Here is a 20,374-nt window from a genome sequence, read left to right as displayed (position 1 = left end):
GTTTGAACTCTTCTTGTATTTTTTGGGAAGTGTCCAGAATTTTGAAAACAGTATTGAAATACAAATTAATAATAAGCATAGCACAGATTTTCAGTTGTAGGCATCAGATATGTAATACACACTATTAAGAAACAGGACCCTTACATTATACACAAATTCATCGGATTTTTTGTTCAAAAGGATCCTTATTATGAACAGAATCACTGCAGGGAACTTTCAATTAGGATTTCAGCAGAATAATAAAATATCACTTACAAATCAATCATATAATTTCAAATATCTACTTTGTTTCAGTAGAAAAGAAAGGCTAGATTTCTACTACAGAAAAAGCAGTAAGCAATTATTTCTGGAATATATAGCTTTCCACAAGTTTTATTGTCCTTCAAGACATTGTTTAGCACGTACCATGCAGGGTTGACACCCACCAGCATCACCATTCTTAAAGCCACTCTTTTGTGGAAATTCCATTTTTCTATTGATGTTGCCAAACAAATTACTCCAATCAATAGCAGATGAAAGTCTTTAAAATAAGCAGATGCCACCTGAAATAAAAAGAAAAAATATTTTGTTAACTAAATGGTGACTTTCTATTAGTACTTGATATTATCAGTTTAATGAAAAAACAATTCAGTAAGGGTATATATTGAAACAAGTACCAAGAAATATTTTTGACTTAAATTTAGACTGTTAATTTCATTTAGCCAAATGATGCAAAAGTAAATACACTAAAGTGTATAGCATTAAAACAAAATTAAAAATTAGGCTTATGATATGAACAACCTAAGATCATCAGTCGCATCTCACATGTGAACTAAATCACCTATGAAATGCCGCTTTTATTAATTTAGTCATCTCTTCAACAGATAAAAGAACAACTTTAAACACAGAGTATGATCATCTGTGGCATCCTCTCTTTGACATGAAGATGTATACTCAGCATTTTTCACATGCGATCTTTGGTCTGTCATCTCACTTTGGTAACATTAAGGATATTTTATATCTATCTAGCATTTTCCCATTTACTGGCATCTAAGCGCTGAATCACAAGATAGAAAAAAATATTAAAGAAATATGAACAAGTCCTGACGACAAAGCATGTAAACAAGTCTTGAGGCAGACCTACTGTGATTGACACTCAGCAAATCCATGGATTAGCCTATCAGGTTTCAACACTGTATGGTTCTTTCTTTGCAGATCTTATAATTGAAATCCATAATACGATGGAGAGGAAAAAAATGGTTACCTCCTTGGATTCCATTATACCAAACAATGGGAACATAAAGGCAGGGAGCAAAGCTGAAACAGCCAGCGGCAAAGCTTCTGTGAGCCAAAAGATGGCAACTACAAACAACGTGTATGCACATTCTGCTTCCTAGAATACAAAAGGCACCAACAAAAATATGAATTGATCATCCAGGAAAAAAAATCACAATTGCAAAAAGTCCAGCTATATTAGTAGAGACATTTGCCACAACTGGAACAAGTATGAGTCAAGGGGCCTGGATTTAGGGTACTTATTGTCTGCTATTGATAATCCCATTAAGATATGGAACATAGTCTGTGAAATAGTTTTAAAGATTTTTTTTTAAGAGATAGTAAAATTACTTAAATTTTACCACTTATAAAGGTGGGAAAAAGGTCAGCTGTCTTTTCCTTCACGAACAATTAATCCTATAAATCATTCTGGAGCATTGTCCCACCATGAATTAACATAAATCACAAACATTCTGCAGTTGTAAGCAAAGCTTTACACCTCTAGGAGTACTTGCAGTCAACAGTAGGTCAAATTTTGTCTCTCCTGTAATCAATGAAGTTTTATCATCAGCATCAATAAGGCAAGGATACCATTGAATATAAAAAACATTGTGCAAGACTGACAAGAAACACAGTTGTTGTTTTTAAGACTTGTAATTTTAGTGATTGTCTTTTATTTAAACTCCTGGAAAACAGGAGTTTTTTCCTTTTTTTTTTTTTTTTTTTTTCAGGAGGATTTACATCAGTGTTGCCTGTAAAATGTAGCCACAGACAAATATAATGAAATGAAGTGAGCTAGTTTCTTCTAGAATCCTAGAAACCTCTTTTGTGGAGTTTTGATTTATATTTCTGCTCTTGAAGAAAATTGTTTAGATCTTTTAATGTCACTGGTTAAGGCATGAAACTACTCAACAGCAGCAGACATGGTTTGCACTGCGAAAGGAATAGCTTAATGAAATGGCTCTGGGAAATTCTGACTGGAAAACAACAATATTAAATGCAAGTCAGTCAGCTATGGCTAGCATTTATTTTTTGCGGGAAGCTCGCATTATGTATGAAACAATTTAATAGTGTGAATTCATTTATCACCTAGCAAATGTTGATCTCACTTAAGTCCTACTGCATTTAGAATTTCTCAAAAATTTCCTCTCAGGGAGAAAAATGAAATATTGAGAATGTGATGTGAGACAGTGTGAAGCATGCTACTCTGTAGCCACTATCTATCTGTGATGCAAGGAATTCTGAACTGAACTTTCATGTGTTGTTACATGATGCGTATAATGCATGGGTGATACTACATCACAGGAGAATTCCATTTCATTTTGCTGACATCAGAGCTGTACCGAATAGAATCACTAAAACAATTTTTAGATATGTGTTTCATCAGCTATGGAGTTGTCACAAGAGTTACTGAATGCCATAGGAATTTATTTCAAGTAAAATAAAATTAAGGTGTCCTGCCATAACCTTTGCTCTATTTAAGAACCAGAGGGAATTTCTCAGATCATTGGTTCCAGTCATTTGCTATCAGACAACACAATATATGATGAACTTAACAAAATCCATCATCAAATAAAAAGGTAATTACAACTGTCTTTCTGACAATTCATCTCCATTGTAATCATGCTGAGATGTTTAGAAGTGACCAAAATGTAATAGTAAGGACAGGATTTTCAAGGCCGTCTTGATGATGTTAAATGAGAAAAACATTTCCTGAACAAGAAAACAAATATATCATTCAGAACTTCATGCACCCAGCACAGAATCTTACATTAAAGTTGTTGTCTTCTCTACATTTCTATGCAAATACTCTGAGTTGAACAAAAAAAAAAAAAAAAAAAATCCACAATGCAAACATAATTAAATCATTCAGGGTCCCTTCCAACCCAAACCATTCTATGATTCTATAATTCTGAAAAGATCTGGGAATCTCAGGCTTGACATACAGTTGCAAAATAATTACCTCTCGGAGCAGGTCACTTACTTTGGTTTTAATGATAAGTGGAAGTGGAAGTAAAAGCAGTGGGGTGAGGACAATGAGCAGGAACCTTCGGTAAGCCAGGAGGTAGCTAAGAATCTTCATGGTTGATAGCTGGTTGATGAATTTTCTTGCAGAAACTGCCAAAAAGTAGGTCTGACTTTAAATAGCTGACTCTGATTAATATTTTCCCAAGTTGTCACCTTTAGCCATTGCTAAAGCAGGCCAGTAAACCAGGTTAAAATTAAATCTTGCTCTTTATTGTTTTAGTGAGTTTATTAACAGTAGGTTGATAAGATAAGTGTTCATCATAAACCAAGGCTAGATGTCAGACTCCTCATGACTTTCTCTCCTTGCCCTTCCTCATAACAAGTTTATGTAATCAGAGCAGGTTTCAAACAACCAGGTAACCAAAAATTTCAGGTGCTCTCCGAGTCACTGTTGGCTTCAGTAGGAAATCAAAACATCTAATATGTTCAAAACCAATTATGGCATATATGAAAACATATACAAGATCATTTTACTGAACAGACTTAAAAATTCTTCATCTTCATCTCCATCTGTGGAGATATTCAAAATTTGATAGGACAAGGTCCTGAGCAACATGACCTAGCTCTGAATTTTGCTCTGTTTTGACCAAAAGGTTGGACTGGATGACCTGCAGAAGTCCCTTTCAGCCTTAGGTTTTCTATTAATTCTATCTGTCTAGAATTTGAAATATATGAGAAAATCAGGTTTTTCCTTCTGTCTTGCCTGGCAGGGAGTATATGATAATTCATTTTCTCTTCTCATGCAGAAACAGGATAAGGTGTTCCATGTACATCATATAAAGCTTTGAGGAAGGCGAAGAGTAGGAGAATTTTTGAGACAAAAGTAGAAAATAAATATTTTGTGTGAATTTTCCTGTTTTCCATAAAAGAAAACTTGGTACAATCTTTTTAATACAACGGAATAACATCAAATAAAGAAGAGGAAAAGGTAGGAAAGAGGCTTGTATACCATCTGTGGTTGAAGATCAAAAGGGGAGAGAACACACTGTTTCATGCTCAGATCTTACATGAAGAAGCAAATTGGAAGAGGAGACAGATGAAGGAGTCTTTGAGCTATCATCAGAACCATTCAAAGGTCAGGTAATAAGGTAAGCTTTTTACTATCCATATAACTTTTTGAGTATAAGGATCCCTTGTGTCAGGGAAACAGACAAACCAAGTGATCAGATTGCCAGTGTTGCGGACAAACTTTTGGTTTCAGGAAGGTAGGACTTCGGTTCTACTAGGAAAACAATATTTCAAATCTAACTGACAGAAAGGAATTGATTGAAAACCCAAAGGCGGGAAATAATTTGGGGATGAAAGTAGCAATGAAATAACAGCCTTTGCTACTGCACAGAAAGAACTGGGAAAACAGCTTTGACATAACCTAGGGAACTCCTGAGAAGATAATGAATCAGACCTCCTGAGAAGATAATGTAAGGGATAAAGAAGTTCAAGTAAACTGGTAGCTTTTGAAAGGGGCTATTCTAAATTATAATGACAAAGCTGGTTTAAAGAGTTCAGAGACAGTGAGCAGAGAGGGCCATTATGGTGCCTGCATTAGGAAAGCTTCAAATATCCAAAAATGAAAAAGAAATTGTATGAGATCTGGAAAAATTGGCATGTGCTTGAGGACTGCTATAAAGGCATAACAAAAATATAGACAAATAAATTCAGGAAGATTATGATGCAAAATCTGAGTGATGGAGAATGATGGAGATGTCAAAGAAAAATTCTGTTAAAATGTCAGAAGAAGAAAACAGAGGAGAGTAGAGGGATTTAGTATACAGAAGGGAAGACAAACTGCACATAGTGCTGGAGTATTCAACACTTTCTTTGCTTGAGTCTTCACAAAGGTAAATGGCAGCCAATTCTCTAATGAAATTAATTTTAACATGGAAAAGGGAATGCACTATGGGCACGGTGCTGGTGGTAGTGCTGAATATTTAGATTTAATATCTGTATTCAAGTCAATGGTTCCAGATGAAATTCACCCATAATTCATGGGTGAGAATTCATGTAGTAATCTGAAAATTATTTTAGAATATATTTGAATATATTCTGATATGACATACATTTGAAAAACTGTGACAGATTACAAATTCTTAGAAAATTGGTCAGACATACATAGAAATGAAATATAGCTAATATGTCACATGAACTCAATCTAATCTTCTTTTATGGGGCAATGTCCTGGTTTAACCAGGATAGGGTTAAGTTTCCCCAGCAGTGGGGGGGAGCTCTAGCCGGGTTATTCAGATACCATGCGGACATCACATCCTGGCAGGTCACATTTTCCTGGCGCGGAGCGCGGTGCACTCGTGGTTTTGTACATCGTGCTTCCCACTGCTGTATTTGGTAGCTATTTTGCTCTGTTCATTGCTATCACTATTACTGTTATTGTTATTGTTGTGGTTTGTTGTGTTGCTATTGCACTGTTGTATTAAACCTTTCCTTATTTCAGTCTTGGGGCTTTGTATTTCACTCCCTTTGTGGGGGAGGGGTAGCGGCCGCGTGGTCTCAGACCCCGGCAGGGGCTAAACCACCACAGGCAACTAGCTTAGTGATCAAAGATGTAAGAGATCTGAGAATTCTGAGAATGAGCCTCAGAAGAAGCCAGGCAAGTTCAGCAGTGACCCAATCTGAGCCAATAATTTAACATGATATGCCATCTCTCCTGTCCTGAGCAACCACCATAACACATGAAAACCAAGTTATGAATTAAAGGAACTCAATGGACACTTTATGAACATTTTACAGAGGTGATCTATAGACTAAGGGAATGGTATCTCTCTATATATATATATATCTCATATGACAGGAAGGAGCGTGGTACTTAATGGGGATGTATTAGATAGTATAAGATCTGAGCATGACATAAATGATATGGAATAAGGGATGGAGATTACACTGCATCTGGGTGGGATGGATGTATTTTGTTCATAGCAGCCCGGATGGTGCTGGTTTAGATCTTGTGATGTTTTGGATTTCTGACTAAAAGTGTAGATAACACACCAGTGTTTTGGTTATTGCTGAGCAGTCCTTCCACAGCATCAAGACTTTCCTACTCTGCCCTCCCAGTGAGTGGATTGGGGGAAGAAGTCAGGAGGAGACACACAAAGGCAGCTGACCCAAACTGGTCAAAGGGATATTTGATGCCATATAAAATCATGCTCAGCAATAAAAATTGAGCGGGAGAGATGTTTTGGGGTGGGAGGCATTGCTCAGAGGTTGACTGGGCATTGGTCTGCTTGTGGGAGGTGGCCAGTGATTGCCTTTGTGTCAATTGTTTTATTTTGTTTTTTTCTTCCACTTTCCTCCACTTAAACTATCTCAACCCACAGGTTTTCTCACTTTTTCTCTTCCTATTCCCTCCCTGTAATGTTGGGGACAGAGCAGGTAGTAGCTGGGTAGTGCTTAGCTGCTGAACTGGGTCACCCCACCACACCTTGTTAATGGCCTTCTAAGTTACATTATCACTCTCTACTTTACCATGCATTTATCTTTTGACCAGCACAGGTACAATGATAATACTACTGTACAAAACTAAGAGGAAGTATCAGTTAAATGATACTTCCTGGGAATTCCAAAAGCATGCAAAATTTTAGTAGACTGTTTAGCAGGGCAGGATCCCTGGAAATGTGAACAAAAAAAAAAAAAATAAAGCAGTATTTCCTTGTCAAAGGTTGATCATATGGGATTAGCAGAATACCTTTATAGAATGAGATAAGCAACATTTTAGGGCAGCACATCTAATCTAGCACAAAAGTATTTGTTACACCAATATATGACTAATTACTGTAACAGAAAGGCTATATATCACTACAAGAGCTGTAAGATGGGTAAGGTACTGCCCAAAGGGAGGACATCAGTGGAAGAACAATCAGGGCAAAGGAATGTTATAAAAGCAGCTTCTTGAAGATATTTGAGGGATTTATACTTTTATGAAATTTTATTAATGATCCTCAAGAGGATACCTATTGATAACCAAATTGACAGGCATTATCAACATGGTTATGTTTTTTATATAGGAAGTTGAGAGCTTGATTTCTGAAGCTACCATGTTCTAAAACATGTAGTGGACAGAGAAGAAAGCTCCAGGAATGCCCTGAGTAAGCACTGTGGTGAGATTCACTTCTAAATTTACACATCCATCTCTAAACTGGTTACCATAACCTTTTTTCATAATCTACAGAATGATGTAAATACTTTCACCCTGCTTAACTGAGGAGTTTATACCAGGCTGAGGTGAATTACACTCTAAAGATGATTGTTTCTCTTCAGTGACTATAAAAAGCCCTAGGCAAATGGGTTGGAGCAAGTCTAACTTTTAGATGTCTGTGCTAGGACAGATCTGTTCTATCCTCTGCCTGTTTGGGAAAAAGTCTTAAGAAGCTATCTGAAGTCAAGAATGGCTGCAAAAGACCTGGAGCACTGAGAAAAGAAACAACTCTCTTTTCCTTGGGTCTTGGAGTTTAAGCAAACAGATTACAGCATGTACCCATCAATAAACAAGTTTGCATTGGAATTATAAACTTCATTACTATTATTAAATAATCAGCATTCACTCCCTCTTCATCATTGCAAAAAATGGAAAACATCTCTAATGTTATTTGTGTATTAGTTTACCAGTGGTGGGGATCAAGGGGTTTCTTTATTACCAGAGAAAAATTAAATATCTTTGGTATGAACCCAATATTGATTGTCACCTTTTGAAATATGCCACTGAGAATAAATGTTTACTAAACAGAAAACATTAAATCATAAGCACTAATTCCCCAAGATATTGCATATTCTGCAAGACTTTTAACTAGAGAGAGAGAGATTCAAGACTCTGAACAATATGTGAACTTCATCTTCAGAGTGAGGATGGAAGCTTCTGAAATGATTTGGATATTGTATTGCTATGATCTTGGCCTGATTTACTAAAGAGTGATAGTTAAAAAAACCTACAAGCGATGTTTTCTTTTCAATTTTCCTTGCATTTCTGTTTCTAAACTACAGAACTGCTGGGAAAGTGCTGTTTGGAAGAGATTATTGACAACTTTTGAAGAAGCAGCTCACAGAAAACAGATGAAATCTATTTTCAGCATGTGATGAGAGAAGAAGAAACACATTTCATACCTAGATTCAGACTATTTCTGAATGGACAGAACCTGACATGTTGAATAAATTTCCAGACTCCTTACTGCATAAAAACAAACAAACTGAAAAGAAACAAAACCCAATGACTTGACTTTGAAAATTGTAAAGACTAAAAAGTTCACTATTTGTTGTAAGCACATTATATCATTCCTTTCAGTTTTGAATAGAAACCCACTGTGCCTGAAGCACATTAGTGCCATGATTTTTCAAGATGACCTGCACTTACAGCCTTTTTCTTCGAATCAATTCAAGTGCTTCAGCAATTACTATATAATCTTCCATCTTTCTGAAGCAGAATCTTCTCTTCAAATGTCACTAGATAGCACAGAGCTCCTCCAACATACTCATTATTCACCCTGGGTACTCTATTCCTGTGAGTCTTCCCACTGCAATCACTGGCCAGTGACACAAAGCAGTATTTCCAAGATGTAAACTACATATAAACTTCTTGTAAAAATGTAAAATACAAATTAATAATGAGATTTTAAACCAATAAAGAGCCTGGGTACTGGTCTCATACCTAAACTTAAAAGGCCCAGTTGCTTGAGACTACATCCATCTGCTTCTCCCAAACAACTCCTTGATAATGCTTTTCTTCACCTCTGAACTAGTTGTAAGCAAGTTAACTTCAGAAATGGAAGCAGTTTAGCTTCATTAATGCAATACTGCGCCTACAGTAAATAAGTTCTTCTGAGAGTGTTACCTGGACGGAGCGTGACATTAACCAGGTGAGTTCAATTCCACATACTGGAACCCATCCTGGAAACCTGTCTCAGGAACCTGCTTCTCAGCTTCCACAGCATAAGTTATTAACTTGGTCAGGACCTCTCTGTTGAGCTCAGTACGATCCTCTTGATGAAGGAACTTCCATGCTTCCACTTTGTCTAGTGTTTTGCTCCACCCTTATTCCAGAGGCTTCACTGAATGCCTCAGCTGCCTGTACATGGTTGTTCACTGCGCTCCTTTTAAGGACAACAGCCATTCTGCCTTTGGGCAACTGATACCTATGCTCCTAAATTCTGGCAAACTTCCCATGCCAATTATCAGTATGTCACAAAAAAACCAAAAAAGCCTTCAAAACCATACCATCTTCTGGCATATCCTGCTCACTGACTGAATGAACAATAATATCACTAAGAGACACGCCCTCTGGGTTGCTGTCATGGGACTCTGGCACGAAACCAGAACATCAACCTTGGATCATTTATAGGCCTAATTCACCATTTAACAACTTTTTGCCTCCCTAAAATATGGCCCTCATATTTATTCTTGTTGAAAGATTGTTGTGTAGTTGGTATTGTGTGAATCCAAGGCTGCTGTGTGTACTAAAACTTTTAACCTGTAGTAGATCTGCATGGACAAGTCTCATTACCAGAATAGACACTCTCAAAGCCTGGCCGAGTCTGTGTGCACACCAGCGTGGCTATATGGCAGACCTGCTTGCTTTCCTGAAGATTTTAGCACAGACTTTTCAGACTTCTTCCCACTGGAATGTGTACATTCCTCATATAACAAGGTGATAGAGACTGCGTTAGAGTAAACATAGATTTGTAAGCCTCTTAATTTCATGAAGTGTTAATAATATTCCACAAACTTACAGAATAACACAAGTTTGGCAGTGAATTTCAAAATATATTTCTGAAAATAGAGCACAGAAAAGCAGATGTCACCTGATTAAACACCATACTATGCTTTGAATTTTTATCATTTTGGAGAAGGAACTTTGCTTTAAAATTATTTGCACAATATAACTTCCAGATCAGGATTTTCATTTTTGGAAGACTACATGTTCAAGGTCAAGTTGGATGAGGCTTTGAGCAACGTGATCTAGTGAAAGATATCCCTGCACACAGCAGGGGGGGTGGACTAGATAATCTTTAGAGGTCCCTTCCAATCCAAACCATACAATGTTTAGTCTCATACAGAATGCAAAAGCAGCAGGTAAAAAAGTCTGCCCAGAATGGCACTATAAAATATGGCTTTGTTTGCAGGGGGCTTTCCTTCATGACAGCAAAATCTATTTTACATGGTCTTCTATCAACTAAAATTTGAGACAATAGTACCATAATGATGTCTGCCAAGAAACAACATGAGAAGGGAAAATATTTAAATCATTTCATCAGTTGTTTGCTAGCTTAAGAGCTTTTTGTTTAATTATTTCAGGTGATGACAGCTAATCAAAAGTGGTATAATTATACATTTTGTAATTGATGTTGTCTGTGTGTGGATGACATGCTGATGTCATCAACCATGCTGACTTTTGTATAAGATATTTGATCAGTTTTGTTATGGTTGAGGAAAGATGTTCATCAACCAAAACCATTAACTATTATCTTTGATTTATATTCTCAACAAAATTCAACTTCCACTTCATTGGAAACACCAGAGGATAAATCTAAAGAGTACTAAATTTATTCTGGTGAAACACAAAATTGAATAAAGATAGTTTGTCAAAAATATGTAGGAAGATTTAACTAATCAATGTCACTATGTGAAATTTCTCAGTGGTGTAATTATTCTAAACTGATCATTCCTAGACTTAATCTTATTTTTTCATTTCATAGTTACTAGTAACTTTAACAGTTTGCTTCCTTTCAGTAAAAGACATTTTTATTTCCATTTTATTAACACACTTTAAAAGTCCTTACATTTATTTAATATTCTGTCATCATGTTTAACTTTGTGGGAAAATAAATGCTTTTCTTTTTTTCCCCTCAGGTGGCACTTTACTGATCAAGTTTCTGTTATATTAATTACACGCTCTCCACATTCAAGCTATAGAAATATAATTACATTTTCTGGTTTTGGTACAGATTTTTGGAATTCTTTATCAGAGGTTTTCCTGTCTTGGCCCAAAACTTCACATTAATACTTTATTCTCCAAAATGGTATCTGTTTTTCATAAATGTCCACATGTAAAAACACATGAAAAAATATGTCTTATAATGGTTAGTTATGTGTAAAGGTTAAACTTTATAATACGCTTGAGTTTGGACGTATGTCTTCTCTGTCAATATTCTTATGTACTTTTTGTCTTTATAAAGTTTACCAAACTGCTAGATGGGCTCATCCAGATTCTTCTCACTGACAGGCATATATTTTAGATAATAATAAGTTTCATTTTCCTTGTTCCTTCCTTTAATTTTCAGTCATCCAAGTCACCCCTGTCCCCCTTTAAGTGACCAGGTTATCATCAACAATAAAATTGTGGCAGTCATTTATAAGGTCCTGAGAATATTTCATAGCCAGATCAAAGACGGGTTTATCTTAATCAAGACTTCCTAATCTTTCACCAATTTTGGACAATAAACGCACAGATATATTTACTCAGGGATTCTTTGTATTCTAAACTCTCTCAAAAAAACCTTCTATGACAACTACCAGCAAAACAAACCACTCAAGTACTCCCATCTCCCCATGCTGCAGCAAGCAAACTCACAATAAAATTGGCTTGTGAAGTCTTGGAGCTAGCTGAACATATTCCTCTTCTTACTCATTCAGTGTGAACTGTGTCAACACCTAGTAAACACTGTACAAGCTTGGCTTGGCAGTGTCTCCTCTGCTGCCAGGAGGCTGAGTGCCTTGCTGGTAGTAAATGTGAGCTCGTAGCATGCCCCAAGTCAGGCAGTCCCAGTGAAATGGGCCAGGCTTGTGGAGCAAGTTGCTGCTTGAACAAGAGAGTAAGGTACTAGCACACATGACATATCAGCAGCACCATTCAGCATGGTTGAAGAATTTTCCTGTTAATGAAGTTTAAATTTCAGGCTGAAACTGCAGCGATGAGAGGAGGCTGCAGCCACACAACTTCCACTGGGGTGGGCTAGAAGTGGATAGAGACAGTCTCTGCTCCTGTCTTCACGCCCGTGTCCACGTGTACTTATTTTACTACTGACTGAAATTAATCACAGAAAATTAAGGTAGCTATGTGGTTAATAACATGTCTTAATAGTCCAAAACGCAGATGCAGTGCTGGGATATCTGCATCTACCTCTGCATTTTCCCAGTGTTTACACTGTCCATGTCAAAGGACATGGCTTGCAGCCCCAGCAAAACCTGCTGCTGTCACATTAAAGAAAGGCAGCTCAACTTTGAAGAGTAAATTGTGCTTGATAAGAATATATTTTCATAGATTATTTTTTCAGCATTATCACAGGGATTCTCTGAAGGAGTAATGGAGTGGCAGGAAAAAATCACCTGAGAAGTTATTTTTGAAAAGATTAATGCTTCTGAGATGAAAACTGACCAAATGTAAATTCTCTTACATCCACAGAATTAATCTGCATGAATAAGCGTCTATGTGTCTGTGACTTACTATTTTACAGGAAGTTTCACTGAGTTTGGGAGCAACCCACTTAATGTGTCGTAAGTAACATGAAACTTCATGTGCCATGCTGCAAATGTTTTTTTCTTTCAAGAAAACCTTTTCTTGTGGGACACAAGTGCAGTTTCATAACAAGAGAGCATATTTGTATCAATGTTGCTTAATCAACAGTAAAGGAAAACATGTATTTCAATGAAAAAATATATTTCAAGGAAAACATATTTCAATGATTAAAAACTAAAATTCTGATGTTAAATCACACTATAAATCTCCCTTTGAATCCTGTAATGTGTTTATTAAAGTAATATAGAAAAAATATAGAAAATTATTAACCACTAATTAATATTTTCTTTCAAAATAGACCAAGTTCAGAGATCAGGTCCAGAGTTGCACTGAACCAGATTTTAAGGCTCTTCCAGTTGCCACTGAATTTGAACCAGTGTTGAACTCTAACAGCCTGAAAGATCAGGGAGCAGTAATCACGAGATTTGGCTAGCACCCATCCCCTTGTCCCTTATTCTGAAATAATTACTTATTTCAGGTTCAAAGCAAGCTGTAAATTAACATTGTAGGACCATGACATTTTGTGGAAAGATTCAGAATTCTTCTTAATTGTAACTAAGAGGATATATAAAAACCACAGAAAGATGCTATTACTTTGTTATTAGAAGTAATTCTGAGCCTGTACTTAGGATCTTATGATATTTTAAGAGTAGTTTTTAACCTGTGTGTGCATTCCAAGTCTTCAGCAATTGTTCATTTAAAGCCTATCTGTGTCATCCTTTGAAGCCAACGGGGTTTCTCAGTACACAGTGGGCACCTAATGAATAACAAGTATGTTCAGTTACACTGCAGTCTGGGGAAATATTCACATTCCCTCAGGAGCTGACCATGATGGAAGAAAGAATAGAAGCCATTGGGGATTCCCCACAGAAATGGCTAAGTAGAAGAAAAGGAGCAGGGCTGGGATTTCTGAAAAGTGCTGTTTTATTTAACATCCCCCATCCAACACCTGGAAACATTCTGCAGAAGCCTCTCAGTCCTGATGATGAATTTTCATTGAGCCTCCAGCAGAATTATGCAATTTGTCCCCCAAAAGAGCCCTGGAGCTGCCTGGTTCTCTGCGAGCTCAGTCACGTGGGTCTGAGCCTCCAGCCTCTGGGGTCAATGGGCTCACACAAGTTTACATCAGTGGTGGGCAAGGCTTCTCCAATAAGTGATTTCAACAAAAGTTAGGAGATGGATTTACAGCATGTCTGCTATTACCTTTGTGCAGCAGATATGAAGCAGGAATGAACGAGCATGCTCTAGATCTTGCCGTATCAGCAGCAGTAATGCACAGAAGCTTGTTCAGGTAGCCAGGCTACATTTCCAGCAGCACCTGCCAATGCCAATGCCAGCTGGACAGTTTAATTTTGGAAACACCTCATGCCTTAAAAAGAGGCAGCTCTACTGACCCACGCCAATGAGTGCTTGCCTGAAGGATCTGCTTAGGTGAGGGAAGTCAAATCGTCAGATCCAGTGAGTGTAAGTCAGGAAGAAAGTGACACAAAACATACTTTACAGGTCAGAAAAGAGAAATGTCTTTTATGTTTTATAAATCAACAGTATTTCTTTACATTTATATGAAAGGCTTCATTAGCCATATATTTCCAATTCCCAAGAAAATATGAAGGAGAAGGAGGAGAAATATACAACTCCACAAATATGTAAAGTATGGCAGTCTGGAATTCCCTACAGAAATTAGTTATGGAGAGACATTAATCACTGTACCCTCTAACCTGGCTTCAGGTCACTACCTTTACTCGTAATCTTTGCAATCATTAACAATCAGCCAATTTACATATATAGCTCTGTAAAAGATTTACAGGTTCAGATTGTAGGAATGAGCTCCAGACATCACTGCAAGCTTCCCGTCTTTCTGGTTCTTCCAAATTAAACCCTGGATTATGTTCTATTCCCATCCTCCCCTGCCCCCCACATCCCCCCCCCAAAAAAAATAAATTGTCCAGCCATAGTGGAATAATAATTTTAAAAAATACAAAAATTTTGTATTTTGTTCTATTTCAGAACAGCATCATTTTTTCTAAAATATATCCTGAGTAATTATAACTTTACTCATGAAGAAGGCAAAAGCAAATATTTCAGGGAAAAATGTATTTTTGTGTGCTGCTGGGTAGCAAGACACAGCAGCTCTGGGCTCTCAAGGGCTGGATTCTTACACACAAACTGAACAGCAGTAGCTTAAATGAACTTCTTGAACAACTGTTGCATACACTTTTAACAAATTGTCAACATTTCAATGAAATTAAACTTTTCTCTCCTTTCCTGTTGCGTGACACAGTAACTTTTGTGGAACAAAACCACCCTTACAATCCCTGGTCAACTTCCCTTATTTTATGAAAAATGTTGTTTTCTACCTGACTCAGCAGTTTTAATCTCACTATAACACACCTACTTGTTCAATATAAAGAAAATACTTCTTAAAAACAAGAACTACATTCCCAGCTCTGGTACTCCAGGCCAGACTGACACTACCAACTATTTAGTCTCTCTATGTTTAACCCCCTGACAGGGGCAATACCTGTCCCTTTTTCCTGTCTCCTATATTGAGATTGGCACAGCTCAGTGCTGGCTCATCCTGCACCTCAGTTTTTCCTACGGGACACCTCTGCTGAGCTTGCTGCTTTTCCCTGAGAAGGGGCAACTGTTGGTTAACAGTGATCATTGCTCAAACAGCCAAATTCCTCCTGCCTGCCCACAGCTGCCAGCGGGGAGCAGAGGCTGACTCTGCAGCCACAGTCCAGAGGAGGGATGGTAGCCTGACCTATAGTTTTCAAAACTGTATCTGTCTCTTCTGACTGCTGAGGCTGAGACAGTTTGCAATAGAGATTTCTGCTCTGAGTGTTAACAACATCCACCAATGGGGTACCATTTCATTTAGGATCCTTGTGCTCTAGCTATGTACAGGCAATAAACACTGCCAACCCACTACAGCAAAGTATGCTGAGTGGTTATGACAACTCCCCCTTATAGGATATACACGTTGTATGTTTATGCGGACACACACCCCTTTCCCCAGGTATCCTGAAAAATGACAATGGGGGGTTAATGAGAGTTTCTGTCAGATTCTGGAAACTCTCTCCTGGCTAATCAAGTGGTGTGCAAATTCCTCTATCACAAGGTTCAATGCCTCCACATTCCTTTGCAGAGTGTCAGGGTGATTTAACAACAGGAAACCTGCTGCTGCTGGTTGCAGAGCAACCAAGGAGAGAAATTCTCTGTGTTATAAGAATTTGGTCTTCAGCCAGGCTCAAGTTCACATAACTGGGGCTGGAGAATAGCTGACCACAGCTAGGAGATGAGACTGAAAGGTGTCCACAGCAGTTTCCTCCCTAGACCACTTATAGGGCTTCTCAAAGGAAACTGAGTGGCTTGAAAGCTTTAAAAAAACAAACAGACTTTATTATAAAGTGAGTCAACTAACATTTTAAATTTGAAAAAAATCAGCTAATTAAGACACAAATTTAAATATATAAATAATATTTTTTTTATACATAGCTCTTCCTCTCCAACATAGTCCTTTATTCTGGACTTGGTTTAGCTAGTTTTGTGGCTTTCCGACCATCGCAAATTCTGCACAGCCTCCCCTGATTGGGAGAGGCTTCCCCCTGGCCCTGTCAGGGGCTGACCGGCTGCTCCCTGCTCCTCACAGCAGTTCCCATCTCTGGGCTGCAGGTCACCAGCTCCGTGCCCTGCTCCCTTGCTGTCTCTTCCTGATGGCTCTTGAACCTGCCTGGAGCCTCAGCACACTTGCTCACTCGGGAGCAATTTTCCCCATCTTGCCTTCTTTCCAGTTGGCTGCAGCCAAACAGTTTCTATTTAAAGGATCAGCATGAAAACATCCATACTAACAAACCAAATGTCAAATCTGTCTGGCTCAAGATCTCAACCGTGTGGACCAAATGGCTTTTTGGTGGCCAGCCCTCAGGATAAGATTAGTTAGACCCTGCCGCTCAGCCTTGGAGGCAAAGGGAACTGTGCAGTCAACAGCCCCATTAAAAGCCTTTAACTCTGTTAATATCTTCCTCACCTGTCTTCTCTCTTGACAGGCCACATAGCAGTCTCAGCTCTGGGAGATGCTTGCATAGAGAGCAGGCAGAGTCACCTGGGCTGTGCCATCACCACCACATTTTGTTCACCTCAGTAGTCTGCTCTGTGCCCTGGCTGCCTTCTCCAAGGCTGAGGTCCTGCTCCAGCTCTCCAAAGCCTGGAGCACACAGCTGCCTGCAGCAAGGACAGGCAGCACGAGTCTGGGACGTGGGACTCTGCGGGGCCACATGGGGCCGTGCGGAGCCCGATGGTGCAGGCAGAAAGCGCAGGACCCTCCCTCCGTGCCTGTGCATCTCCTGTGCGCACAAGGGTGACACACATCAGCCCTGCTCCCTGCGAACAAACTGCGAAAGCGCTGGTATTTTATCCTGAATTTGAACTGCATCACCAAACGTTGAGAAAGGCAGCTGCAGACCTGCAGAGAAGGTCAGGGGTATTGTGGATCTGACCATTGCAATTAAGGCCCATCCCTTAATTTAAAAAAAAAAAAAAAAAAAAAAAATCACAATCAGTATCGGCTAAGCCACAAAACAACATTCTTCTTAAGTGCATGCCGACTGTTACCAATACTGCAAGCAATGAAACTATAAATATAATAACTAGGAATTAACCTCCTTACCTAATGCAAATTAACATTGACTAATCTCTATAGCTGAACATATTTGGTTTACAGTTAGTAATCAATGTGTCACTAGCAGGGGCTATGGCAAATTCAGGCAGCTTGGTGAGTTATAGCTGAGTATAACTGCATACACACGCTGTGTTCTTAGATGAGTTTCAAAAGTCTGTACACAGGATTCCCTAATTACCTACTAATTCGCTTCATTTTAACTAATTTTGCACTTACATTATCTTTTGCCAAGGTTGTTCTTTGCAGTGGTTCTCCATTGTTTGTTGTAGCATGATTTGACAAATGTTTGTTACAGAAAACAGCAGGTCAACAGGCTGTCAATGCATTGCAGTAAAACCATACTCTACAGAAAGCACGTGCTGTATTTGTAATATAAGTGTGTATAAAGTTCAAGTTATGACACAGCAACACAAACTATATTTGATACTCAAACTTTCTCATAAGCTCTGTTACTGTAAAGGTCAGTAGAATGTGAATGATAGTAAACTTTCGAACCTTTATAAGTATATAATATTTACCACTTAAGGCAGGGTTTAGTAAGATTATGGGCTACACAATGTAGTGTTAGTACATAACAGGCAAGATTTCTTTGTTAAAACTTTTCAGTAATCTTCACTAATATATATTTCTGTGTGTCTTATCATACACCAAAGGAAAGAAAAAGGGAGTTGGGGGGGGGGGGGGGGAACCGTACCTTATGTTTGTTTATGTCTCTTTTGTTAATTATTCTTACTTTATTAAAGCTCATACGTATATTCAAGCAGTTTATATTAATCAAGTGGTAGTTACCGTTTACAACGAGCTCACTAGAATATGCACCAAAACCAAATAAAAAAGATGTCATGAATACAATCAAAGCAAATCCATTTAGAAGGTGAATGACTATCCATGGTGTTCATTCAGATCTAGCTGTTACGTATATTCAACTTTACTTCCTCTGACCAGTGCCTTGTTTACAGTATCTGAAGCAGCTTTTTCAGAGGAAGAATGAGATTTTCCAGTGTTTCTACATCCTATCATTTCTGTCTGTCTGCTCTGTCTTTCCTTTCTATCTGCTCCTCAGTGGATTGCTGGCAGGCTGACCTGCAGAAAAATCGTATTTAAAAATGGATTCTTTCTCTGCTTAACAGGACACAGTCCTCCCAGCTCAATTCATTTCACCACAGTGAGATTTGTGTCACAGTTAGGCAAACAGTATTACTTCAAGAGGAAGGGAGAAGTTTTCAAAACTGACTTTTCAAAGCACTCAGCTTCACCGACTTGTTGGAAGTCTCCAGGCTTCACAAGAAATTGAACCCTCTGGGTCATTTGTATCTAACTTAGGTATAAAAACATCCTATTAATTTTCATTCATTCATTCCTCAGACAATGAAATATAAAAATTAGTATCATGCTCCCTAGGTTTTAATATTTACTGGGTTTTAAGGATTACTTGCTCAAAGGGAGGTTGAAGGAGGAGGATGGACTTCTCCTGCAGAAAGAATAAGGGATTAAATGCATGTCACTTATTCCACTTGCAACTTTTAAAAATCTTTTGAATAAAGGACTGTTTACAGAGCTTCTCCTCATTTTTTTCTGTTCATACACAATTAAGAAGTCAGAAAGTTTCTCTTCTCTCAGCAAATTGTAAGGAACCAATGTGCATTAAATATCTGAGGGTCAGATTCTGTTACAGTTACTTACTGAACACAGGGAGTTAAACTGACAAGGAAAACCACAGGGAGAAAATTGAAGAAATTAAAATGTTCTGAACATCTGACATTATGAAAATTGTTCCTAACACCAAAACCAATTAGATAGTAGAGGAGATATTCAGGGAAGTTCATGGGAGAGCTAGGTGGAAACAGTAAAAACAATTATTCAAGGTCTGAGAATAGACTAAATTATGATGAGATTTCTTATAAGTGATGGTGACACAATGAGCTTTCGTTATGGCTCAGTATGTGGCTGAGCATAGCAATGGCAAAGCAGAGGCGGCATCTCTAATTCCCTCTAAGTGACAGCAACGTGCGCGGCTTTGCTGAGCCATTGGCTTCTATAGCAGCATCTGGGTTCCCCAAATTTCTGTAAAGTAACCTACATATTTAACTGAATAAATACTGATTGAGGGTCTGGTTTTCAACAACACTTTAAGTCCAAACTCCATGATTTTATGCAGTTAGCTTATGGCTGAAAAGAGCCAGGCTCCTTAACAGGACTATAACAATATTGTGGGTTTTCTGCTCTAAAATTGCCTTCCTTCTGTAGTTCTCAAAATTAACTGTGTTAAGAAAACTGCTGCATGAACTGAAAGCATGGACAACATGAGAATATGAATTTGTTATTTTAGGTTCTTATCATCTTGATTCTATGATTAGGCAAAATATGATGACATGATAAATGATAAGAGGATAAAATGTCAGTATTTGCCAATGATTTGAATGTCAGGGCACTTGTCCTTCCCAGATGCTTTTTAGGAGCAGCTGGATGCAAACATCCACAAACAAAAGCAGACAGAATTATAATTTTGCAAAGAACTAGCAAGGCTTGCTCTGCTTCTCAAGAGAAGGTTAAAAAAGCTGGGGGGGAGGACAGTAAAAAACCCCCAACAAGCAGAATTCATGGCTTCCAAGTACTTTCATATTACTTCATACTGGAACACAAACAAGGATGCAACTTGCTACAGATTCCTTTGAATTCTGGGAATCCTTTTTTCCAGCTACTTTTCACCAGCAAAACAAGCTGGAAAACCTCTTCTCTCCAGAGAAATGTTCAACTTAGATACCGCTACAGAACAAGATATAATTTTTTAAATTCATTGAAGTAACTTAGTTAAATAAATTATGATCAAGGTTTATGTTCTTTTGGGGCTTTTTTTTTTTTTTTTTTAATCAGCCTCATCTGTGTGCTAAATTATTTAT

At 38.0% G+C, this 20,374-nt stretch overlaps 1 protein-coding gene and 1 long non-coding RNA gene across 3 annotated transcripts in view; one reads left to right on the top strand and one right to left on the bottom strand.

Annotated features, from left to right (window-relative positions):
• Positions 1–3,337, bottom strand: part of SLC13A1 (solute carrier family 13 member 1) — a 28,696-nt gene extending 25,359 nt beyond the window's left edge. For both annotated transcript variants that reach the window (XM_074870152.1, XM_074870151.1), the window contains exons 1-3: positions 3,239–3,337; positions 1,244–1,372; positions 406–542 (exon numbers count right to left, since the gene is read on the bottom strand). In XM_074870152.1, coding sequence (XP_074726253.1) covers positions 406–542; positions 1,244–1,372; positions 3,239–3,337 — 365 coding nt within the window. The remainder of the gene's footprint in view (positions 1–405; positions 543–1,243; positions 1,373–3,238) is intronic.
• A 715-nt stretch (positions 3,338–4,052) lies between these two features.
• Positions 4,053–8,288, top strand: LOC141943685 (uncharacterized). Its single transcript, XR_012629032.1, has 3 exons — positions 4,053–4,370; positions 7,296–7,376; positions 8,269–8,288. It is a non-coding gene; the product is annotated as an uncharacterized LOC141943685 (long non-coding RNA).
• The last annotated feature ends 12,086 nt before the right edge of the window (positions 8,289–20,374 follow it).

This window comes from Strix uralensis, chromosome 5 (assembly GCF_047716275.1).
Source record: "Strix uralensis isolate ZFMK-TIS-50842 chromosome 5, bStrUra1, whole genome shotgun sequence".
In the NCBI taxonomy this organism is placed as follows: Eukaryota; Metazoa; Chordata; class Aves; order Strigiformes; family Strigidae; genus Strix; species Strix uralensis.
This window is presented reverse-complemented; position numbering and strand designations above follow the sequence as displayed.